General features: G+C 45.9%; 1 protein-coding gene across 3 annotated transcripts in view; it reads right to left on the bottom strand.

The window, feature by feature from the left end:
• LOC144496840 (ras/Rap GTPase-activating protein SynGAP-like) overlaps positions 1-26,691 on the bottom strand; it is a 770,844-nt gene that overhangs the window by 84,608 nt on the left and 659,545 nt on the right. For all 3 annotated transcript variants that reach the window (XM_078217405.1, XM_078217406.1, XM_078217407.1), the window contains 2 exons: positions 5,865-6,018; positions 2,606-2,704 (listed from right to left, as the gene is read on the bottom strand). In XM_078217405.1, coding sequence (XP_078073531.1) covers positions 2,606-2,704; positions 5,865-6,018 — 253 coding nt within the window. The remainder of the gene's footprint in view (positions 1-2,605; positions 2,705-5,864; positions 6,019-26,691) is intronic.

The raw sequence follows: 26,691 nt of genomic DNA, 5'->3' as shown, positions 1-26,691 counted from the left end.
GGGTTAGGGTCAGGGTCACCAAGTCACAGAGAGGGTTTGGGGTCAGGGGTTACCAGGTCAAGAGGAATGTTTGAGCCAGGATTATTATTTCAGGAACAGGCCAACAACCTAAAACGGAGGATTTTATCATCCATCACACTTGTGGGTCAGGGGTCACCAGGTCCCAGACAGGATCTGTGGTCACCAGACCAGCAGAAAATTTTGAGGCAGGACCACTCTGCCAGGAAGAGGATCAGGGTCACCAGGTTAGCAAGAAGGTTTGAGCCAGATTGTCCTATCTGAAAGAGGGTCTGGTCAGGGGTCACCAGATCCTGGAGAAGGTCTGGAGTCAGGGAGTCACCAGGTCAGGAGGGAACGAGGGTTAGGAGGTCACCAGGTTAGTAGGAGGGTCTGACCCAGGGGTCAGTATGTCAGGAGGAAGGTCCAGGTTAGGTGTCACAAATCAGGAGGGAAGTCAGGGTTAGGGGCCATCAGGTCAAGTGGAGGGTCTGACTCTAGCCCAATTTTACTCTCCTTTGGAGTGACCTGATCCTGCTTTTCCAGCCTGCCCAGTTCGGTCACAATTATCTCCAATTAGCAGAGGAACTGAGACAGAGACAATGATCTCCAACCAACATTAGACTGAAGCCATTTTGTCACCTCTACACCAATGGGAGATAATGGGGCATTGTGGGGTGAGGGAGGGGCAGGGGTGTGGGGGTTGCAGGCGAGAGTGGGGCGGGGGAGGTGGAGCGTGGATCAATCTCAGGATGCTGGTGAAAGGTCATCCACAACGTTGGGCCTTTGTAGGGGTTAGAGAGAGAAATGGAGTTTTATTTAAAATACACACCAAACTCTTTTTTCATTTGGTAAAACAAACTCTAACTGGTTCTGAACTGACAGATATGTGCACCTCTGAACTCTGAGAATTTGATTCAGTGTTCCATGACAAAGTCTAGAATTGAAGGAGCACATGGAGTGATTTTGCAGCATGAGCTCACCAATAACATCAACAGATAAAACCTCACAAAAAATACAACCACAATGACTTACATATATCTAATGTCTTTACCAGAATAGGATGTCTCCAGGTATTTCACCGGAATGATACAGAAGGAGAAAAAGGGAGCGCAGGCAAGGAAGAAAAGCAGTACAGTGGCACAGTGGTTAGCATTGCTGCCTAACAGCAACAGAGACCTGGATTTGATTCTGGCCTTGGGTGACTGTGTGGAGTTGGCATGTTCTCCCCGTGTCTATGTGGGTTTTCTCCGGATGATCCAGTTTCCTTCCACGGTTGAAAAATGTGCAGAGTAGGTGGATTGGCCGCCCTAAATTGCCCCTCAGTGTTCATTGTAAATGCACAGGGTTATGGGAGGGCCTGGGTAAGATGCTCTTTCAGAGAGTTGGTGCAGACCTGATGGGCCAAATGGCCTCCTTCTGCACTGTAGGGATTCTATGATTCAATTCTATGGACAGAGAGTGAGTGAGTGAGAGAGAGAAAACGAGATGAAGACGGGAAAAGAAAAAGGGAGAGAATCCAATGGAGAGTAAAACTGGGTAGGTGCATCCTGCTTTCTGGGTGACTAAAGTCTAACTGAATTGCAGAAGAGACACTTGACAGGATTTTCCCGCTGGCAGGAACATCAAGTCCTGCCGAAGGTACCGCCCCCGCAACCGGTTCGGGCGAGACACGCAAAATACTGTAGACATCGGAGAGACTGGAAGCGAGCCGTCTTCGCTGCCGGAACATTTATAGATTTCACTCTGCCTGAGACTGGGGGATGATATTGCCGATTTCCCACATGCGGCAGAGGACGTGAAGTATGCCCGACTTTTACAAATGCAACACAATCCTGCATGGACCATTGGTGACAAATATAAATTTAATCTGGCAAAAATCTGACCAGAAGGAGTGCCTCATCCTGATGCTCGAAGCATGGTGCAAAAGGAAATTCTGAAGTGAAGGTGGTGGGGAGCACAGTGAGAGGAGGGGGCAGGTGCTGAGGAAGAGAAGGAGGGAGGGGAAAAGGCTGAGGCTGGAAGACTATAGGGCAGGGGTGGCAATTAGCAGAATGAGGGAGGTAAGAGGAGCCAGGAGAATCCTGGAAGCGGTACAAGCAGGAAGCATTTTGGAGTGTCCTTGGGTTGTGAAAGGCACTGTTTAAATGTGAGTTCATATTGTCATTCATGGCCATTAGGGGAAGAGTATATTTGTTAAATATTAAAAGGCAATGATTGAATAATAGCTAAAGAACTGCAGAGTGGAGATCTGAGGATCACATGATAGAGATCCTGATTTAAATTGGCTGTAGCTCTGCACCCTATCTACCATGTTGAGCTGGCCAACATATTGTTTTTTTAAAGCTCTCTCAGGATGTGGGCATCTCAGGGGTCCGCAGCATTTGTTACCCATCCCTAATTTCTCTTGAACTGAGTGGCTTGCTCGGCCATTTCAGGAGGCAGTTAAGAGTCAAATGTAGGCCAGACCAGGTAAGGGCGGCAGATTTCCTTCCTTAAGGACATTAGTGAGATGGATGGATTTTTTAAAACAACAATTAATGATAGTTTCATGGTCTGTGTATACACTTTCTGACACTGCACACATAATCTGATATAAATTTAATACCTTGTTTGGCTTCACTGCCCGCTGCAAATTCTCAATCCACTTATCTCGTTCAGCCCCTGACCTACAGGCAAAACATTTTGTGCCAGAGGGAGTAGTCACCTGCCATTTAAAAAAGAACAGAAGTCATCAGTACATAGGAGAGCAAATGGGCACTGGCTATACCAGGAGCTGTACCAGGAGCTGGCTATACCAAGAGCTGCAGTGGCCATCAAAGAATTGGCCAAAGATTCAGGAAAAAAAGCATCCTCTCAACTATCTCCAACCCACTGCCAGTCCCTCCAGAGACTCCGTCACGTAAGTCAGACCAGCCACTGAGTACAGAGGGAGAGCTGTGCTGTTAGAAGTGCAATTTTTTTGGATGGCACTTCCAACACTGATTTCACTAAGATTTCTGTTGGGTGAAATACAGAACAATAGCAGGCGAATGGAATTGAGGCACAGGTCAGCTATGACATCACTGAGTGGCGGTCCAGGCTCAGGAGGCTGATTGGCCTCTTCCTGTTCCCTTCGCTTTGCCAGCTCTCCAGGATTGTGCTAGTGTATCCATGGATTAAACAATTTTCCAGACACTGCTACAAGCAAAACCAAGGAGTGAGATCCTAAGGATTTACTTTTGGGAAAGAGTTTTGTCTATTTTTCATTGGAGATAAAGGCTGCTTGACCGACAGCTGAGAATCATCGAATTAGAAAATTAAGAAGCCTTTTTTGCTTTCCTATTTTTCTTCTGCTGTCCTCGCTATCCCATCTCAATAAGAAGTCACACAACACCAGGTTAAAATCCAACAGGTTTATTTGGAGTCATGAGCTTTCAGAGCGCTGCTCCTTCATCAGGTGAGTGAAGGTAGGTTCACAAACATGGCATATATAGACAAAGACACAATTTCAAGATAATATCGGCACAGACATCAAGTTTCTACAAAGATGTAAGAAAACAAACAAGATCCCGTCAATCTATAATTAAGTTGCAATTGTGTCTTTGCCTATATATGCCGTATTTGTGAACTTGCTCCACTCACCTGATGAAGGAGCAGCACTCCAAAAGCTCATGATTCCAAATAAGCCTCTTGGACTTTATCCTGGTGTTGTGAGGCTTCTTACTGTGCCCACCCCAGTCCAACGCCGGCATCTCCCCGTCATGGCCACTGTACCTCGGTTATGCATCCTTCAAAACTGGAATCTAATTGACGCTCTGAAGAGAGATCTATGGTTGAACACCAGCTGCAAGTGCTGTTTAGATCCTATGATTCATTTGGATGCAAGCAATTCACAAAAATGCAAACATTTCCTAACCCCTGGTTGCTCCCCGAAGAGGTTTGAAGAGCGGAGACCCAAAGCAAAGTTTTCTGTGACAGCATAAAAATACAGCTCCAAAGAACACCAATAGAATGCTCCAAGAGTGTGTTATTTAATGTCTGTGTAAAATGGAGAGTGCATAAAAGAGGATATTCCCCTGGACTCTCCTCTCATTAGAGAACTACAAACGCACAGTAAAATCTCACATCAAGCTCTCTAAATTATGCATACTTTCAGAATAATTAATTCAACTCCCAAATTAAAATAAAAAGTCCCTTGAGGATGGAAGACATGTTAAACTCATAATTTATTCACAATTACTACTACAGCCTTGCGATAAATGAAAGCCAAGGTTTAGACAGCTTCCAGCTCCACTTTGCTATTTATACCTTAATTCAATCCAGTGACGTCATGCTAGCAAGATAGTGGGTATATACATGCAGAGAGATAGCCAGAGAGAGAGAGAGGGAAATGAGGAGAGGGGAGCAGAGAGAGAGGAGAGAGTGATTGATTTACTAGAATGGTACCATAAAGACTACATCTACATGGAGATGCTAGGCAAACTGGTTGATTGACTTAGAACAGTGGGGAACAGGGACCTTTGATCAAGGCGCACAAACATTTGAAGGCATTTGATTAACTAAATGAAGGGAAACAGTTTCCACTACAGATAATTCAGTAACCAGGTAATTGTTTATGTCTAGAATAATGGATACCTGGGAGCAAGTTACAGACTGGAATTTAATCAAGGGGTTCAGATGGTTTATATATAGAATAACGGATACCTGGGAGTGAGTTACAGACTGGAATCTAATCGAGGAGTTCAGATGGTTTATATATAGAATAATGGATACCTGGGAGTGAGTTACAGACTGGAATCTAATCGAGGAGTTCAGATGGTTTATATATAGAATAATGGATACCTGGGAGTGAGTTACAGACTGGAATCTAATCGAGGAGTTCAGATGGTTTATATATAGAATAATGGATACCTGGGAGTGAGTTACAGACTGGAATCTAATCGAGGGGTTCGGATGGTTTATATATAGAATAATAGATACCTGGGAGTGAGTTACAGACTGAAACCTTATCGAGGGGTTCAGATGGTTTATATATAGAATAATGGATCCTAGGAGTAGGTTACAGATTGGAATCTAATTGAGGGGTTCAGATGGTTTATATAAAGAATAATGGATACCTGGGAGTGAATTACAGACTGGAATTTGATCGAGGCGTCCAGATGGTTTCTATATGGAATATAAATATATAATATTGAACCCCCGTTCACTACTTGTCCAAACACCCGCCCGAATTTCATTACTATCCCCATCCCATGCCTCTACTCTCACCCCGACCCTCACCATTCTTCCCTATCCTAACCCAAGTTCACTTCCAACCCCAGCCTGTTCCTAGCCTTCATCTTCAAACCCAACCCCATCCACCAACCCCACCCATTCAACCCTCCATCCATCCGTAGCCCTCATTCCTGTCCCTACACTACCTGCACCCATCATCACTGGTCCCTACCCAACTCTACCCCATTTTCCCCTCATACCACTTTACTGTCATCCTCTATCCTGGCCCCAACACACCAACTCCCAACCACCATACCCTGCTCCTTCCCATTCAGATCACAGCCTCCAAACTCTACCCGACATCCATTTTTATTCCTCCCCCCACTACATTTCTTTCCGTCCTCCCTCACTCATAACCATCCATGACCCCGACCCTATCTCTATCCCCTCTCTGATCCCCACCCTTGATCTGAGCAACAAAACAACCCACAAATTGACTAGTTAACTATCCAGACAGTGCCCTGTACTCGAAGACACCCAGAGAGTGATGAAATCTGCCAGATGATCATGCAAATTGGTCTGAGTTGCAGGACATGAATGCCGCAAGATACTCGCAGAATAGCATTGGAAAAGTGACTCCTGTCCAAAAGGTGACCAGGCAGACCCCTTACCTCAAAGCAGAACTCTTGTCCCAGAATGCTGCTGTGCACTGGCTTGATGATGGCATCCTCGTCAATGCTGAGCTCCAGCGCTTCTGCCGCGCTACTGGGGCTCAGCAACGACTCATGGGAGTGCGACTCCTTAAAGCTCTGCATCAGACGAGTTCTGGAATAAAGAAAGAGGGAATGGCACCAATGATGAAACGAGAAGGGAGCCAAGAGACAGCTTTAGTAGTCATTGTCCAGACAATGACGGTTCACTGAAACCTTTTACAGCAGGCAAGTCTCACTCAATCATTCATTCACTGATTTTCAACTATAATGCACTCTTGAAAAACAGACCCAGCTCCATTTTATTGGCCGTATTTGCATCCCTGTGTTAGCCCTTCTGCTTTGTAACCTATATTGGTTCCTGGTCACCTTGACTTTAAAATTTTCACCCTTCTTTTCAAACCCCTTCATGGTCTCACCATTCCCGACCTCTGTCATCTCCTCCGACCCTCCAAGGTATCTGTTCTCCTCTAATTCTGGCTTCCTTTGCATTCCAAATTCTAAGTCTTCCACCACAGTTGGCCATGCCTTCTGGTGTGCAGGCCCCAAGCTCTGGAATTCCCTCCCTAAATCTCTCTGCCTCTATACCTCATTTTCCTTCTTTAAGACATTCTTTAAAAACTACCTCTTTGACCAAGTCTTTGGTCACCTGCCCTAATGTTTCCTTCTGTGGTTCAGTGTCATATTCTGTTTGATAGCGCCTACGTGAAACACCTTGGCACGTTCTGTGACATTAAGTTGTTATGCAAATACAAGATACAAATAAAATATATGAATACAATATGCAAAAGATGAGGCTGAAGCATTTGTGACAATATTCAGCCAGAAGTGCCAAGTGGATGATCCACCTTGGCCTCCTCTGCAGGTTCCCATCATCAGAGAGTCTTCAGCTGTATCGATTCACTCCATATATCATATACACTAGATACTGCAAAGGCTATGGGCCCCAATAGTATGACAACGATTCTGAAGACTTGTGCTCCAGAACTGGCCATGCCCCTAGCCAAGTTGTTCCAGTACAGCTACAACACTAGCTGGCAATGTGGAAAATTGCCCTGGTATGTCCTGTATACAAAAAGCCAGACAAATCCAACCCAGCTAATTATCACCCCATCAGTCCACTCTTGATCATTAGTAAAATGATGGAAGGGGTCATCAACAGCCCGATCAAATGGCATTTGCCTCGTAATAACCTACTCACAGATGCTCAGTTTGGGTTCTGCCAGGGCCACTCAGCTCTTTGTTCAAAAACCAGAAAAAAAGAGCTGAACTCCAGAGGTGAAGTGAGAGTGACTGCCCTTGACATCAAGGCAGCATTTGACCAAGTATGGAATCAAGGAACCCGAGAAAAACTGGACTCAATGGCAATCGGGGAAAACTCTCCACTGGTTGGAGTCATAGCTGGCATAAAGGACGTTGGTTGTGCTTGTTGGAAGTCAATCAATTCAGTTCCAGGACATCACTGAAGGAGTTCCTTAGGGTAGTGTCCTAGGCCCAACCATTTTCAGCTGCTTCGTCAATGACCTTCCTTCCATCATAGGATCAGAAATGAGCATGTTCACTGATGTTTACACAATGTTCAGCATCATTTGCAACTCCTCAGATACTGAAGCAGTCCATGTTCAAATGCAGCAAGACCTGGACATCATCCAGATTTGGGCTGACAAGTGACAAGTAACATACATGCTACACAAGTGCCAGACAATTACTGTCTCTAAAATGAGAGAATCTAACCATTGCCCCTTGTCATTCAATGACATTACCATCACTGAATACCCCAATATCAACATCCTGAGGGGGGTTAACTTTGATCAGAAACTGAACTAGACTTACCATATAAACACAAGTCACTTGCAGCTCAGAGACAAGGAATCCTGTGGCGAGTAACTCACTTCCTGACTCCCCAAAGCCTATCCACCATCCACAAGGCACAATTAAGGAGTGTGATGGAATACTCTCCCCTTGCCTGGATGGTTCAGCTTCAACAACAGTCAAGAAGTTTGGCAACATCCAGAACAACACAGCGCATCCCTTCCACAAACATTCACTCCCTCCACCATCGACGAACAGTGACAGCTGTGTGTACCATCTACAAAATGCACTGCAGAAATTCACCAAGCCTCCTTAGGCAGTACCGTCCAAACTCACGACCACGATCATTTAGAAGGACAAGGGCATCAGATACATTGGAACACCACCACCTGGAAGTTCCCCCCCGAAGCCAATCACCATTCTTACTTGGAAATATATCGCTGTTCCTTCACTGTTGCTGGGTTAAAATCCTGGAACCTCCTCCCTAACAGCACTGTGCATGTACCTACATCACATGGACTGCAGCGGTTCAAGAAGGCAGCTCACCTCCATCTTCTCAAAGACAATTAAGGATTGGCAATAAAATGCTGGACTAGCCAGCAGTGCCCACATCCCATAAATGAATTAAAAAACACAAGCTTTTGTTGGCTGAAATCATAAAGGCCAACACCATGCAGGTTTTTATGATCAGGATTATAATAGGCCCACATACCCCAGGTCTTTTTCCATCACTCTGTAATTCTCTTTTTCCCTGCTCAAATGTTTGTTCAATTCACCTTTGGGAAGATGTAACTGATTTGATCTTGACCGTGCTTTCAAGCTGCACATTCTCGAGCACAGAAACCTGGCGGGATCTACTGGAACAGCAAATGTGAATGAAGATATCAACAGCTCGCCAGCCTCACTGCGAGTTGCAGGACTGGGAAATTCCAGCCTTGAAGTGCAAACAAAAAACCCTCATTGTGCCTCTGCATCTGTTCCCTCTGTTTACCTGCCAGCAGACACACTTTCTCATTATTTACTCTCGTCAAAATCCATCATAATTTTAAACTGCTCTATTGAAATAATCTCTCTTTAACCTTCTGCAATTTCTACTGCACTTTCCAGGACCTCAGCACATCCCAAATTGCTCCAAAGTCAAGGAAATACTTTTTGAAACTGTGGTCACTGTTGTTGCCCAGGCAATGCGGTAGCCATTTTGTACACTGCAAGCCCTCACATGTAGCAATGAACTCAGACATCAGGGAACCTATTTTTGGGAGGTTGATTTAAAGATAAATATTGGCCAAAATATCAGGGAAAAGCTCCCCTGCCCCTCTCTGAAATTGCACCATGGCATTTTTAACATCCACCTGAAGTGACAGCTGGGGTTTTGGTTCAAGTCTGCCTTCTTCAGAACTACCCTGGAGTGTCAGCTCAGATCTAGAGTGGGAGTTGAACCCTTGACGTTCTGGCAGTGGCTAGAGAGCTACCCACGGGACTACGGCCTGAAATCTCCACTCTGGGGGCCTGAACACAGTTCCAGGCTTCATGCCACAGGAAAGACATTGAGCTAATAGAGAGGGTACAAAGCATACTGACTAGCCTGCTGCCCAAGTGAGCAAACACAAATATGAAGACACATTTGAAAACCTGGGGCTGATTTCCTTACACGAAATAAGGTCATGAAACTGTTTTGGTCCAGGTGTTTAAAAATAATCACAGAATGGAGTGGGTCTGAAATTTAAAAAATGCTGCAAAAACTCATCAGATCTGGCAGCATCTGAATAGTGAAACAGAGTCCATACAACTGTTCTTCAGAGGTAGAAACATGATGGGCTTTACACTGTTGGAGAGAGGGGGTGGAGCAAAATAGGTGAGGGATAGGTTGGAGCTCAGAGGTGATTAAATGATAAAGATGTTATGGATACAAGACAAGGGGAATGTAAATGGGAGTATTAAAGACACTTAACGGTGCTGATCGTGGCATAAGTGTCACTAAATAGGTTATCAAATAACGTCACTAAATATATTAGTAGCAGAACAAGGGTCAGCTCTTTTGGAAAGCAAAACCTAAGATATGGCAGGGAAGGGGTTGGAAAAAAATATCAATATGGGGGACAGAGTTCATGGTCTGAAGTTGCTGAACTCAATGTTAAGAAGGCCGTAAGGTGCCTCGTTGGAAGATAAGATGCTTTGCACTAAACTTTACTGGAACACTGAAGCAGATCAAGGATGGAAATGTGAGCATGAGTGCAAGATGGTGAGTTGAAATGGCAAGCAATAGGAAGGTTTTGGTCATGCTTGTGGACTGAGCGAAGGTGTTCTGCAAAGTGGTCACCCAATCCATGTTTAGTCTACCCGATGTAGAGGAGACTGCGTTTGAGCAGCGAACTAAATCGAAAGAAGTGCAAGTGGAATACAGCTTTATCTGAAAGAATTGTTTGGGGCCTTGGACGATGAGGAGGTAAAGAGGCAGGTATTACTGCTCTTGCTATTGTAACGGAAAGTGCTCCGGGAAGGGGAGGAAGTATTGGGGTGACAGGGAAGGATTATTTCCAGCAAAATGCTGACAGAGGAGTGAGGGGAAGATGTGTTTAGTGGTGGCATCATGCTGGGGTTGGCAGAAATGGCAGAGGATGATCCCCTAAATGTGGAGGCTGGTGGGGTGAAAAGTAAGGACAATATCATGGTTCTGGGAGGGAGGGAAAGGGGTGAGGAGAGAAGTGAAGGAGCTGGGTTGGACACAGTTGAGTACCCTGTCAACCACAGTGGGGCGGGGAGGGCTAACCTCGGCTCAGGAAAAAGGCAGACATCTCAGAAGTGCCATTTTGGAAGGTGGCATCATTGGAAACGATGTGGCAGAGGCGGAGAAGCTGAGAGAATGGGAGGAGCCCTTACAGGAAGCAGGGTGTGAGGAGGTGTAGTCGAGGTAGATATGGGAGTCAGTGGACTTGTAATGAATATTGGTAGACAGTCAATCCCCAGAAATGGAGACAGAGGAGCCAAGGAAGGGAAGTGTCAAAGGTAGACCATGTGAAGGAGAGGGGTGGAAATTGAAAGCAAAATTGATACATTTTTCCAGGTCGAGATGAGAACATGAAGAGGCACTGATACAGTCATCAATGTAACAGAAAAAGAGATGCAGGAGCAGGCCCGAGTAGGACTGGAACCAGAAATGTTCCACATACCCAACAAAAACTAAAGATTAAATGTAAGAGATTTAGGGGAAAAGCTTTTTTTTTTACACAGAGGGTTGAGAGGCTTTGGATGGTTGAACTAGAGTTAGTGATTGAAACTGAGAGGAAACTGGGATAAAGGGGATATAGCAACAGCCTTGAGCCCTTTGCTGGTGTGGAGGATGAAGGCCAACAGCACTGGTTGGGCTGAGTGGTCTGTCCCCATGTCGATATTCAATTGTATGTATGCAACTGTCACTTTTAGCTTTGAATCTTGTTTAATGAAACAAGGCTTCCCAGTGGCTGTGAGGGACTATGAATTGTCTGGCACATGAGACTAAGTCACACGAACTGTCCTGGTCTGATTCACGGTTCATTGGCCTGCTCTCCCGTGGGGTTGGGAGCAGAAAACATCACCAAGCTTTCTTGCAGGCTTCTTGCATAGTCATTTTGCAGGAACACATGTGGACACTGAATCAGGACTGAATGCTGAACGAAGAAACAGTAAAAACTGGGAAGTAAGAACACTGGCCTGAACTGGTCTTGTATATCTTAAAGAACAAAGAACAAAGAAAATTATAGCACAGGAGCAGGCCCTTCAGCCCTCCAAGCCTGCACTGACCCACGCTGCCCAACTTAACTAAAACCCCCTACCCTTCCGGGGACCATATCTTTCTATTCCCACCCTATTCATGTACTTGTCAAGTACATGTACTTAAAAGTCACTACCGTATCTGCTTCCACTACCTCCCCCGGCAACAGGTTGCAGAGACCCACTACTCTCTGTGTAAAAAATCTGCCTCGTTCAAACCTTGCCCCTCGCACCTTAAACTTATGCCCCCTAGTAATTGACTCTTCCACTCTGGGAAAAAGCTTCTGACTAACCACTCTGTCCATGCCTGTGATAATCTTGTAGACTTCTATCAGGTCTCCCCTCAACCTCCGTCGCTCCAGTGAGAACAAACCAAGTTTCTCCAACCTCTCCTCATAGCTAATGCCCTCCATACCAGGCAACATCCTGGTAAATCTTTTCTGTACCCTCTCCAAAGCCTTCTGGTAGTGTGGCGACCAGAATTGAAAACTATATTCCAAGTGCGGCCTAACTAAGGTTCTATAAAGCTGCAACATGACTTGCCAATTTTTAAACTCAATACCCCAGCCGATGAAGGCAAGCATGCCGTATGCCTTCTTGACTACCATCTCCACCTGCATTGCCACTTTCAGTGACCTGTGTACCTGTACACCCAGATCCCTTTGCCTATCAATACTCTTAAGGGTTCTGCCATTTACTGTATATTTCCTATCTGTATGAGACCTTCCAAAATGCATTACCTCACATTTGTCCGGATTAAACTCCATCTGCCATCCCTCCGCCCAAGTCTCCAACTGATCTGTATCCTGCTGTATCCTCTGATGGTCCTCATCGCTATCCGCAAATCCACCAACCTTTGTGTCGTCCGCAAACTTACTAATCAATCCAGTTACGTTTTCCTCCAAATCATTTATATATTACAAACAGCAAAGGTCCCAGCACTGATCCCTGAGGAACACCACTTGTCACAGCCCTCCATTCAGAAACGCACCCTTCCACTGCTATCCTCTGTCTTCTTTGACCGAGCCAGTTTTATAGGCACCTTGCCAGCTCACCTCTGATCCCATGCGACTTCACCTTCTGCACCAGTCTGCCATGAGGGACCTTGTCAAAGGCCTTACTAAAGTTCATGTCGACAACATCCACTGCCCTACCCTCATCAATCATTTTCCTCACTTTCTCGAAAAACTCGATCAAGTTAGTGAGGCACGACCTCCCCTTCACAAAACCATGTTGCCTCTCACTAATACGTCCACTTATTTCCAAGTGGGAATAAAGCCTGTCTCGAAGAATCCTCTCCAATAATTTCCCTACCATTGATGTAAGGCTCACCGGACTGTAATTACCTGGATTATTCTTGTTATCCTTCTTAAACAAAGGAACAACATTGGCTATTCTCCAATCCTCTGGGACCTCCCCTGTAGCCAGTGAGGATACAAGGATTTCTCTCAAGGCCCCAGCAATTTCCTCCCTTGCCTCTCTCAGTATTCTGGGGTATATCCCATCAGGCCCTGGGGACTTGTCTACCTTAATGTTTCTCAAGAACCCCAATACCTCCTCCTTTTTGATCTCAACATGACTCAAACTATCTACAGTAAGAAGTTTAACAACACCAGGTTAAAGTCCAACAGGTTTATTTGGTAGCAAAAGCCACACAAGCTTTCGAGGCTCTGAGCCCCTTCTTCAGGTGAGTGGGAATTCTGTTCACAAACAGAACTTATAAGACACAGACTCAATTTACATGTAAATTGAGTCTGTGTCTTATAAGTTCTGTTTGTGAACAGAATTCCCACTCACCTGAAGAAGGGGCTCAGAGCCTCGAAAGCTTGTGTGGCTTTTGCTACCAAATAAACCTGTTGGACTTTAACCTGGTGTTGTTAAACTTCTTACTGTGTTTACCCCAGTCCAACGCCGGCATCTCCACATCAAACTATCTACACATCCTTTCCTAGGCATCATCCACCAAGTCCTTCTCTTTAGTGAATACTGACGCAAAGTACTCATTTAATACCTCGCCCATTTCCTCTGGCTCCACGCATAGATTCCCTCCCTTGTGCTTGAGTGGGCCAACCCTCTCCCTGGCTACCCTCTTGCTCTTTATATATGTATAAAAAGCTTTGGGATTTTCCTTAATCCTGCTGGCCAATGCTTTTTCATGACCCCTTTTAGCCATCCTTACTCCTTGCTTAAGTTTCTTTCTACTTTCCTTGTATTCCACACTTGCTTCGTGTGTTCCCAGCCTCCTAGATTTGACAATTGCTTCCTTTTTCTCTTTGACTAGACTCACAGCATCTCTCGTTATCCAAGGTTCCCAAAAATTTCCATATTTATCCTTCATCCTTACAGGAATGTGCCAGTCCTGAATCCCCATCAACTTACACTTGAACGCCTCCCACATGCGAGATATTGATTTGCCCTCAAACATCTGCCCCCAATCTACATTCTTCAGTTCCTGCCTAATATTGTTGTAATTAACCTTCCCCCAATTTAGCACCTTAACTTGAGGACTACACTTATCTTTATCCATCAGTACCTTAAATGTAACTGAATTGTGGTCACTGTTCCCGAACTGTTCCCCGACTGAAACATTGACCACCTGGCCGGAACATCATGGAACAACATAAAATGGAACATCGGTAAAACTGGGGGAAATAGAAGTCCTGGTCCAAACTGGACTTATATCTCTCAAATAGTATGCCAATAAAATGGGGGCGGGCGGGGGGGGGGGGGGGGGGGGGGGCGGCGGCGGACGCGGGGTGGTGGTCCCACACAGTTGAATAACCTGCAGGAAACTCTAATCCAGAGTTATAGATGCAGGGAAGTGTAAGCACACAGTAGGGAAAGATCAGAGGAGTGGAAACTTACTTAGAAAAGAAAGAAAATAAACCGGATGTTACAAAGCTGAACATTCAAATGGTATATAGAGCTCTACGGTTTCCCGAGTAAACTATACAGTTTAAACTTACAACCCCAAACCTTGTGTACACAAACCTTTCAGTTCAAAGTTGCTAAACACAACATAAATTGCTCACGCAATGGTTGTCTGGCTGGGTTTGAAAGCAGAGCACAGGGAGGTGAAAGGTAGGGAGATGAAAGGTTACTTTACACAAGGTAATGATTAACAAACAAAAAAAAACACATCAAGTATCTCTTCCGCTCCTTAAACGCATTCCCCAGGACAGGGTCACAGCCACGACTCATCTCGAGAGAGAGAGAGACAGTTGCCGTGAAATACAGCTCCTTTTGTGGATCCTTCCCTGTAACCCCCCACTCCCATCCCAATTTCTGGGGAGCTAGCTGGGATGGCCCGAACACCACAATGATCAACAGCAGCAAAGACCACAGCTTAAAGAGGGCTCGCCAATGCATGTCGCACGAACTCCCAGTACACCTCGGACCCGATCTCTAGGTGTCACTCTTGGCACGGGTGATGGCTGGTGGCTCTATTCCAGTAGCAAGCGTCACTGTTATATCTCTCTCTCTGTGCAAGCCCCACTATTCCCCTTTTCTACCTTTCAGCTTTCTCACAATGGGGAACACGGGAGAGTAGGGAAAGGAACCCTAAACAACCAATTTCAATATTTCAAAGCAAGGTTGTAAGAAGCGATTAAACTGGGAAAAAAGGGTGGGTGAAATAGAGTATTTGTCCAATGTTCCTGCACTGTTTAGTGACCCAGTGGGTTTCCCTGAAACAAACAGATTCCTCAACAACAATGTGAATTTCTATAGCACCTTTCACATAGCAAAACATCCCACATGGCTTCACAGGGGTATTAGCAGACAAAATTTGATTTGGTCTCATTATTTACCCCTCTATTCTGGTGAAACTGCACCCCCCACCAAGGCTTATTTTTAAAAATTCATTCATGGGATGTGGGTGTCGCTGACCAGGACAGGATTTGCTGCCCATACCTAATTGCCCTTAAACTGAATGATTTACTAGGCCATTTCGAGGACAATTTAGAGTCAACCACATTGCTGTGGGTCTGGAGTCACATATAGACCAGACCAGCTAAGGACGGCAGATTTCCTTTCCCACAGGTTATTCAGCGAACCAGATGGGCTTTTAATACAATCGATGATACCTTCACGATCACCATTACTGAGACGAGCTGTCACTGCCAGATTTTAATAATTAAATTTAAATTCCACCAGCTGCTGTGGTGGGATTTGAACCCCTGCCCCTAAAAGCATTACTAGCCTGTGTCTCTGAATTACTAGTGCACTGACATGAGCACAATGCCACCATTGCACCCCCCCTACCCACACACTTCCCTACACCTGCTTGAATATCCTTCCTGAAGGCGAGATGCCTAGAAATATACACGATATTCCAGATAGAGTCTCTCAGAACTTCCTTTACATGCTGGGAGAATCCTTTGGATAGTTACGGATATGAACAATTCAAGCATATACCCATCCCCACGTCTCTAAACAGCGGCCATACCTGGGCTTGAAAATGTTGTAAATCATAGTGCTGGCAATAACCCATTGGGGTGAGATCATCCTAGTAAACAGTTGCTTACTCTCTCCAGCGTCTGAAGCATAATTTCACCCCCCACCCCCAGCTTCCTGGTCTGTCCACATTTAATGGTGCTAGGAATGGCAGGGTGATGACTTGGTGATTTGTTGGAAGAATGGGTGTGGAGAAGGACAGGAGCACACTCTGAGTACTGGGGAAGGGGGACACCGGAGGATATCGAGGGAACGGGGACACCGGGGGATACCGAGGGAACGGGGACACCAGGGGGATACCGAGGGAACGGGGACTCCAGGGGGATACCGAGGGAACGGGGACACCGGGGGACACCGAGGGAACGGGGACACCGGGGGACACCGAGGGAACGGGGACACTGGGGGAATGGGGACACCGGGGGACACCGAGGGAACGGGGACACCGAGGGAACGGGGACACCGGGGGAACGGGGACACCGGGGGAACGGGGACACCGGGGGACACCGAGGGAACGGGGACACCGGGGGACACCGAGGGAACGGGGACACCGGGGATACCGACGGGGGAATTATTCAGCAAAGATCCTCACAGTATTGGTCTTTGGGGGCTGTCAGCCCTACCTCTGCAGGAGAAGCCTGGAGCTCGTGATTTTAAAGCCACATTCTGGTCCCCGATTTTCATTCACCAACGCAACAAAAAAAAGTAAAGAAAATCAATATTGATTTTAAAATTCCTTAAGAGTTAAATATTAACACCGAGCACTGACAAACAAGGGGCCAAGTTTGGATTTAAAGGGACAGTAAAATATCTAAATAACTTGCATTTACATACAAAAACAACAATGTGGCCAAAGCAGCTTCATAGCAACATTATAATACACAATCTGACACTGTGTCACATGAGGAGCTTACAGGCCAAATGACCAAAAGCTTGGTCAAGAAGTGGGTTTTAAGAAATGTTTTAAATGAGGAGAGAGGTGCAAGGTGGGAATTCCAGAGATTAGAGACTCCCCGGGAAAGAGCGATAAATATCCGGGATGTGCAAGAGGCCTGATTTGGAGAAACCAAGACATCTACGAGGGTTGCGGGGGCTTCAGAAAATCAAAGAGATAGCGAGATCCTGGATGGATTTGAAAACCAGGGCGAGAATTTTAAAATCAAGCCACTGCTTGACCATGAGCCAACGTTGGTTGATAAACACAGGGGCGATAGATGGCTGGGATTAGGTCACGTGGACAGTGCTGCTTTGGATGGCCTCAAGTTTATGGAGTACAGAATGGCAGGGCAGCCAGAGTGCATTGGAAGAGGCAAATCCGGAGCTAACAAAGGCATGAATGAGACAGCAGATGAACCGAGACTCTGATAACGTAGATACATGGTTGCACGCTCATCTCAGCATTAAATACCTGGTTGCAAATTTAGTGTCTTTCACAACTTCAGGATGTCCCAAAGCTCTTTACAGTACAATTACTCACGTAAGGTAGGGAACACTGCAGCCAATTTACAAATGGCAAAATGCCACAAACATCAAAGTAGTAAAGATAGTGTGACAGCCTCTTTTTATGATGTTAATCAAGGGATAAATATTAGGCGGGCAAGAACTATACTACTCTGCTTTGAAATCACACCATTGGATCACGTCCAGCCGCAATTCAACATCCCAGCTGAGAGATGGCACCTCGGACAGTATTTTTAATTATTTCACCAGCTGTGGGCACTGCTGGCTCGGCTAGTATCTGTTGCCCAACTCTAATTGACCTCAAGGTGGTGGTGAGCCGCCTTCATCACCAACTGCAGTTCCTGTGCTTTCTATGAACATACTGGGAGCCTCTCAAGCAGGCTCCGACATTTAGAGAAATCATGGCTGGTCGGATTGTAACCCAACCCTACATTCCTGCCTTCCTGATAACCTTTCACCCCCTTGTGGATCAAGAATCTGTACAGCTCTGTCTTAAAAATATTCAAAGATTTTGCTTCCACTGCCTTTTGAGGAAGAGAATCCCAAAGACTCATGACCCACTGAGAGAAAAAAAATTACCTCATTTTTGTCCCAAACAGGTGACCCCTTATTTTTAAACTAGTTCTCGAAACATTTTTTCCATATAGACCCTGTCAAGACACCTCAGGATCTTATACGTTTCAAGTTGCCTCTTACTCTTTCAAACTCTTACTCTTTCAAACTGCAGCGGATACAAGCCTAGCCTGTCCAACCTTTCCACTGATCAAAATGAATCATTTTGCACTTGCCTTCATTAAATCTCACCTGCCGTGAGTCTGCCCATTTAACCTGTCTGTCTCCTCCCACTCCACCCCAAAGTCTGTGACTATCCTCCTCTACATTTCTGTTTTGTGACATCCGCATACTTGGAAATTAGGCTGTGTGTGCCCAAATTCTGGTCTTTAATACACATAGTAAAGAGCAGTGACCAGCTACCAATTCCAGGGGACACCACCGTTTGCTCCAATCCAGTCAAAGGAAAAGTGGGGCGGCACAGTGGTTAGCACTGCTGCTTCACAGGGACCCGGGTTCAATTCCGGCCTCGGGTCACTGACTGTGTGGAGTTTGCACATTCTCCCCGTGTCTGCGTGGGTTTCCTTCGGGTGCTCCAATTTCCTCCCACACTCCAAAGATGTGTGGGTTAGGTTGATTAGCCATGTTAGATTGACCCTTAGTGTCAGTGGACTAGCAGGGTAAATGGGGTTACGGGGATAGGATCTGGGTGGGATTGTGGTCGGTGCAGACTTGATGGGCCAAATGGCCTCCGCCTGTATTGTAGAGATTCTATGAAAACAACCACCGCTCATCCCTACTCTTTGCATTCTGCCTCTTGGCCTGTTTTCTTTTGTATCAATGCTACCGCTGGCCCTTTAACCCCGCTAGCTTCAGTTTTGCTCGCAAGTTTTGGTGGATAGCGCATCGAAAGTGACGGCACGATGTGTAACGGGCCGAACATCCTCCCTTTCTGTGTGGCATTAGTTAATGAGTTTTAGAAGGTACGGGTGCATTGTTGTGAAGGGGAGACACAGGACCTGGCCAGGGGGGCCTTCCTTACACGAGCAGTGAACAGCTGGACTCAGGGCGGCAGCAGCGCTTTTGGAAGCAGCAAGGTGGTGTGTGTAAAAAGGGTTGGTCTGGCCATCTGGAACAATAAAATGGAACATGGGCCAAAGGGTCCTCATGATAGTTGGGAGCAGCCACTGAAAACCCGGTTGCACTGGCCGATTTGCGATGTTAGAGCTCATTGCTGCCTGCACTGCAAAAGAAACATTTCTCTTTCAGGTTTATTGAAACAAAAGTTTGGGATAGACTTCACAGATGGAAGGAAGTGCTTTTCTTTTTATGAGCTTGTTGTGCTTTCATGCTCTTGGCTGGATTTTCTCTTGGCTCATGTTCACTGCCCCACCCCCACACATATATGAGTTGCATACAGCATTTCCTATTCTCAGGCACATGTCCAGTACCTGCGTTGTCTACCCACACAACATTTTTGCGAGCAGACACATATGTGTTGACTCGCAGGAACCATTTAGTCAGGCCACATCATCAACTTACTTTTGTATCATGCTTTTAACTCAGTAAAAGCCCCTCGGAGCCTCACTGGACAAAAAGTGATACCAAGGCGCATAACGAGATGTTAGGGAAGGTGACGTCCCTGTGCTGGCTTTTTGAGAGAGCACTTGCGTTTAGTCCCAGCTTTTGTCCATTACCCGATCATTCTACAATTGCCTTTCTAACCCGTTTAAAATTAATTCTGAAATCTGCTTCCACTGCTTCTTCGCGTGGAGTATTCCTGATTCCAACAATTCTCTGAATTATATCCTCTCGACTTATTTATGGAAAGATGTAAAGCATTAGAAGCAATTCAGACAAGGCTTTACTAAACTAATACCAGGAATAGACGGGTTGTCTTAAGAGGAAAAGTTGGAGAGGTTAGAATCATAGAATGTATCCACTGCAGTTTAGAAGAGCAAGACGCAACTTGACTTGATCAAAATCTTTCAGATTCTGAAGGGTCTTGACAGGGTGGATGTGAAGAGGATGTTTCCTCTTGTCAGAGAATCTGGAACTAGGGGGACGCTGTTTAAAAATAAGGGGCCATCCCTTTAGACTTTCAGAAGGCTTTCGACAAGGTCTCACATAACAGACTACTATGTAAAGTTAAAGCACATGGGATTGAGATAATGTCTTGAGATGAATAGAGAGCTGGTTAGTAGATAGGAAGCAAACAGTTGGCATAAATGGCAGTACGGTGGCATAGTGGTTAGCATTGCTGCCTCACAACGCCAGGGACCCAGGTTCGGTTCTCAGCTTGGGTCACTTCTGTGCGGAGTCTGCACATTCTCCCCATATCTGTGTGGGTTTCCTCCAGGTGCTCTGGTTTCCTCCCACAATCCGAAAGACGTGCTGGTTAGGTGTATTGGTCATGCTAAATTCTCTGTCAGTGTACCCGAACAGGTGCTGGAGTGTGGCGACTAGGGGATTTTCACAGTAACTTCATTGCAGTGTTAATGTAAGTCTATTTGTGACACTAATAAATAAACTTTATGAACTTTAAACGGGTCGTTTTCTGACTGACAGTCAGTGACTAGTGAGGTTCCACAGGGATCGGTGCAAGGACCCCAACTGTTCACATTACATATTAATGATTTGGAAGAGGGAACTGAATGTATTATCTCCAAATTTGCTGATGATACAATGGGTGGGAGGGTGAACTGTGAGGAGGATGCAGAGATGGTTCAGTGATTTGGACAGGCTGAGTGTGTGGGCATCTGCATGGCAGATGCAGTATAATGTGGATAAGTGTGAGATTATCCACTTTGGTAACAATAACAGGAAGAATGGATGTAAATTGAGAGGGGTGGATATTCAATGAGACTTTGGAGTCCTCATGCATAAGTTGATGAAAGTAAGCGCGCAGGTACAGCAGGCAGTAAAGAATGGTGCGTTGACCTTCATAGTGAGAGGGATAGGGATGTGTTACTGCAATTGTATAGTGTGTTGGTGAGGCCACACTTGAAGTATTGTGTGCAGTTTTGGTGTCTTTATCTGAGGAAGGAAGTTCTTGCTATAGAGGGAGTACAGCAAAGGTGTACCAGACTGATTCCTGGGATGGCAGGACTGTCATATGAGGAAAGACTAAGTCGGTTAGGATTATATTAATTGGAGTTCAAAGAGTGAGAGGGGTTCTCACAGAAATTTATACAATTCTAACAGGGTTAGACAGGGTAGATTCAGAAAGAATGTTCCCAATGGTGGGGGAGTCCAGAACGAGGGGGTCATAGTTTGAGGATAAGGGGTAAACAAGTGGAAACAGTTTCTCCAGATTTACTGCATCAAAATCAATTCATAACTTTGATCTATCTCCCCTCAACCTCTGTGCTCGAATGGCCCTCATCACTGGTACCATTTAGGTCAGTCACCTCTGCACCCTCACCCAGCCAATTTGCACACAGCAAGGTCCCACAAAACAGCAAGACGAGAATGGTGCTGAGAAAACCCCAAAGAAGCTCTTAAGGTCAATCTCAAACGAACGCCAAGACAAGAGGCCATGGTGCGAAACCACCCTTTAAGCCTGTAGGAATCACGAGGTGAGATAACTCATTCATACTCCGTAACAAAAAGCAGCATTTATATATGTAAGGGACTGAGGAAAATTTGTGGGGAAGACATTTACCAGTGTTCTTTGTCCCTTGTGGGTTTCAGTGTCCTGTTTGCCGGGCACGTGCTGTGAACAGGATGCTGTTGGTTGAGTGATGTGGGCTGGGCCAATGGGATTGCTCTGGGGGCGGGAGGAAAAAAAGGTGCCAGGAAGTGAAGCAGCTGCAGAGCTGAAGAGGCAGAGCTGAAGAGGGAGTGTGCAGAGAGAGAGCTTTTTCCAGGCAGTGAGAATTCGGTTTGGAGTGAGAGGCAGCCAGGCGTTCCCCTGCCTGTTCTTTTCATTACCGCCGAGGAGGACAGCCTTCAGCGCACTCGACCTACGTTGCTGCACGGATAGCTCGCGGCACCTCTGCCTCCTGTGGCATCATCTTCCACACGTGTGTCTCTTCTGGACTGTGTGTGGGTGTCGTGAGTAACTGGTGGGGACTATACAGTCCAACTGGAACAGTATCTACAAATGTGTTACTGAGGATGAGTTTCCCCATGTGTGCACCAAAGGATGGGCCCCAACGGTTATAGATCAGAGCTCACTGTTTTATGTCTGTTAATGATATTTGTTATTAAATTTATTTTTGATATTCCGATTACAGTACTGACATTTATGGGTAAACAGGGAATTAGCCAAATCAACATCAACCGCTAGGAATTCGGGATCCTGTTGATTGAATATTTAAATAGTAGCCCCATATAGTGGTCAGCAGGGGGTTACATGTAGCATCTGTCACATGGTAAAACTTCCCAAGGTGGTCAATCAGCAGGGTAATCAGCCTAAGATTTGATGCTGAGCTATATGAAGCCATATTAAGACAGGTGACCAGAAAGCTTGGTCAGAGAAGCAGGTTTTTAGGAGCATCTTGAAACAAGAGAAGCGGAGACATGCTTCAGCAGCAAGGGCCTTTAAGTGTGTTTATTTGTTAATTGGGGTTTTGTAGCTAAAACCTTTTCTCTGAGTTAGCACATCATGGGTTCATGTGATCTGGGATGATATTTTAGAGCCCTATACAGTGCGGGCTTGGGCTGCTAAGTGGCAATGACATTCAAAGAACAAATAAAATTACAGCACAGGAACAGGCCCTTCGGCCCTCCAAGCCTGCACCGACCATGCTGCCCGACTGAACTAAAACCCCCTACCCTTCCGGGGACCATATCCCTCTATTCCCATCCTATCCATGTACTTGTCAAGACGCCCCTTAAAAGTCACTACCGTATCCGCTTCCACCACCTCCCCCGGCAACGGGTTCCAGGCACCCACTAGTCTCTGTGAAAAACCTGCCTCGTACATCTCCTTCAAACCTTGCCCCTCGCACCTTAAACCTATGCCCCTAGTAATTGACTCTTCCACTCTGGGAAAAAGCTTCTGACTATCCACTCTGTCCTGTGATAATCTTGTAGACTTCTATCAGGTCTCCCCTCAACCTCCGTCGCTTCAGTGAGAACAAACCAAGTTCCTCCAACCTCTCCTCATAGCTAATGCCGTCCATAACAGGCAACATCCTGGTAAATCTTTTCTGTACCCTCTCCAAAGCCACCACATCCTTCTGGCAGTGTGGCGACCAGAATTGAAAACTATATTCCAAATGCGGCCTAACTAAGGTTCTATAAAGCTGCAACGTGACTTGCCAATTTTTAAACTCAATACCCCGGCCGATGAAAGCAAGCATGCCGTATGCCTTCTTGACTACCTTCTCCATCTGCATTGCCACTTTCAGTGACCTGTGTACCTGTACACCCAGATCCCTTTGCCTATCAATACTCTTAAGGGTTCTGCCATTTACTGTATATTTCCTATCTGTATTAGACCTTCCAAAATGCATTACCTCACATTTGTCCGGATTAAACTCCATCTGCCATCTCTCCGTCCAAGTCTCCAACTGATCTATATCCTGCTGTATCCTCTGATGGTCCTCATCGTTATCCGCAAATTCACCAACCTTTGTGTCGTCCGCAAACTTATTAATCAACCCAGTTACATTTTCCTCCAAATCATTTATATGTATTACAAACAGCAACGGTCCCAGCACTGATCCCTGAGGAACACCACTTGTCACAGCCCTCCATTCAGAAACACACCCTTCCACAGCTACCCTCTTGTCTTCTTTGACCGAGCCAGTTTTGTATCCACCTTGCCAGCTCACCTCTGATCCCATGCGACTTCACCTTCTGCACCAGTCTGCCATGAGGGACCTTGTCAAAGGCCTTACTGAAGTTCATGTAGACAACATCCACTGCCCTACCCTCATCAATCATCTTCGTCACTTCCTCGTGCCACACAAATGCCAGGCAATGGCCATCTTCAACAAGAGACTATCTTCAACAAGAGACTATTGGTGACATGGTAGCACAGTGGTTAGCACTGCTGCTTCACAGCTCCAGGGACCTGGGTTCGATTCCCGGCTTGGGTCACTGTCTGTGTGGAGTTTGCACATTCTCCTCGTGTCTGCGTGGGTTTCCTCCGGGTGCTCCGGTTTCCTCCCACAGTCCAAAGATGTGCGGGTTAGGTTGATTGGCCATGCTAAAATTGCCCCTTAGTGCCCTGAGATGCGTAGGTTAGAGGGATTAGCGGGTAAATGTGTAGGGATATGGGGGTAGGGCCTGGGTGGGATTGTGGTCGGTGCAGACTCGATGGGCCAACTGGCCTCATTCTGCACTGTAGGGTTTCTATGATTCTATGAAGAGACGATCTAACCATCGCCCCTTGACATTCAATGACATTATCGTCACTGAATTCCCCACTATCAATATCGTGGGAGTTACCATTCACTGAACTGGACGAGCCATATTAATACTATGGCTACAAGAGCAGGTCAGGAGCTGGGAATCCTGCTGTGAGTAACTCACCTCTTGACTCCCCCAAAGCCTGACCCCATTCACAAGGCACAAATGTGATAGAATACTCTTCACTTGCCTGGATGAGTGCAGCTCCACACACCTACTGGCAGGGACATGCAGCAAAAATGCAAGAACATTCCAGATTTTCTAACTTAAAGTCCCGTGTTGTAAAAACTTTGACTTTACTGCATCTTGGAGCTGTGACTATGCTCGTTAACTGCCAATCACAACCAAGTGCATACATCAATGCAAATATATACAAAGGCCCTGTCTGTAAATAGCACGCATCTCCTTATATAGCCACAGGCACCAGCCCAGGCAACTCAATCCTCATCTGTTGCTTCAGAATGTGGCAGATTTAACATGGATTTAAAAGGGCAATGTCAGCAAAGCAAAACAGAGGCCCTGGTAGAAGGAACATAACATGAAGGATTGGAAGCCTGGCCTTTCTCTGCCTCCTCAATTAGCGAAGAGCTACCTATCGCCCGACAATCGCAGACATTGTGCCAGTACTGGAACTGCCAGAATGATCTGAAAAACAAAGGTTACCGTGGCAACCTTTGGGAGAATACGAAGACCTAACCCCGTGCTGTACCTGTCCTGGGAGTGTTTGATGGGACAGTGTAGAGGGAGCTTTACTCTGTATCTAACCCCATGCAGTACCTGTCCTGGGAGTGTTTGATGGAACATTGCAGAAGCCTTGCTGGTCTCTTGAGGAGTGTCACTGAAAGATAGAGTCATAGAGGTTTACAGCATTGAAACAGGCCCTTTGGCCCAACTTGTCCATGCTACCCAGTTTTTACCACTAAGCTAGTTCCAACTGCCCGAATTTGGACCATATCCCTTTGTACCCATTTTACCCATGTAACTGTCGAAATGCTTTTTAAAAGACAAAATTGTACTTGCCACTGCTTGTGCCTCTGGCAACTTGTTCCAGACATTCACCACCCTCAGTGAAAAAATTGTCCCTCTGGACCCTTTTGTATCGCTCCCCTCTCACCTTAAACCAATGCCCTCAAATTTTAGACTCCCCTACCTTTGGGAAAAAATGTTTACTATCTATCTCATCTATGCCCCTCATTATTTTATAGACCTCTATAAGATCACCCCTTAGCGTCCTACACTCCAGGGGAAAAAAGTCCTAGTCTATCCAGCCTCTACTTATAACTCAAGCCATCAAGTTCCGGTAGCATCCTAGTAAATCTTTTCTGCACTCTTTCTAGTTTAATAATATCTTTCCATGCGTGGCCTTACTAATGTCTTGTACAACTTCAACAAGACGTCCCAACTCCTGTATTCAATGTTCTGACCAATGAAACCAAGCATGCTGAATACCTTCTTCACCACGCTGTCCACCTATGACTCCACTTTCAAGGAGCTATGAACCTGCACCCCTAGATCTCTTTGTCCTATAACTCTCCCCAACACTCTACCATGAACTGAGTAGGTCCTGCCCTGATTCGATCAACCAAAATGCAGCACCTCACATTTATCTAAATTGAGCTGCATCTGCCATTCATCGGCCCAACTGATCAAAATCCTGGATCAGTCCTAGATAATCTTCTTCACTGTCCACTATGCCACCAATCTTGGTGTCATCTGCAAACTTACCAATGATGCCTCCTACATTTTCACCCAAATCATTAAATAACAAATAACAGTAGACCCAGCGCTGATCCCTAAGGCACACCACTGGTCACAGGCCTCCAGTTTGAAAAACAACCCTCTACAACCAGCCTCTGGCTTCTGTCAAGAAGCCAATTTTGTATCCAATTGGCTACCTCACGCTGAATCCCGTGAGATTTAACTTTATGCAACAACCTTCCATGCAGTACCTTGTCAAAGGCCTTACTAAAATCCATGTAGACAACATCAACTTAACAGCCCTCATCTACCTTCTTGGTTGCCCCTTCAAAAGCTCAATCAAATTTGTGAGACATGATTTTCCACTCACAAAGCCATGCTGACTGTCCCTAATCAGTCCTTGCCTCTCTAAATACCTGTAGATCCTGTCTCTCAGAATACCTTCTAACAACTTAGCCACTACAGACGTTAGGCTCACCAACCTGTAGTTCCCAGGCTTTTCCGTGCAGCCCTTAAACAAAGGAACAACGTTTGCTACCCTCCAGTCTCCCGGCACCTCACCTGTGGCTGTCAATGACTCAAATATCTCTGCTCGGGGACCTGCAAGTTCCTCCCTAACCTCTCACAACTTCCTGGGATGTTCCTTAATTTGTTCCATTAATGGAAAGCAAAGGGGTTAGAATGGGACCATCATTCAGCG

The sequence above is a fragment of the Mustelus asterias genome, chromosome 8 (assembly GCF_964213995.1).
Source record: "Mustelus asterias chromosome 8, sMusAst1.hap1.1, whole genome shotgun sequence".
NCBI lineage: Eukaryota > Metazoa > Chordata > Chondrichthyes > Carcharhiniformes > Triakidae > Mustelus > Mustelus asterias.
Note: the sequence above shows the minus strand (reverse complement) of the source record. Positions and strands in the feature narration are given on the sequence as shown.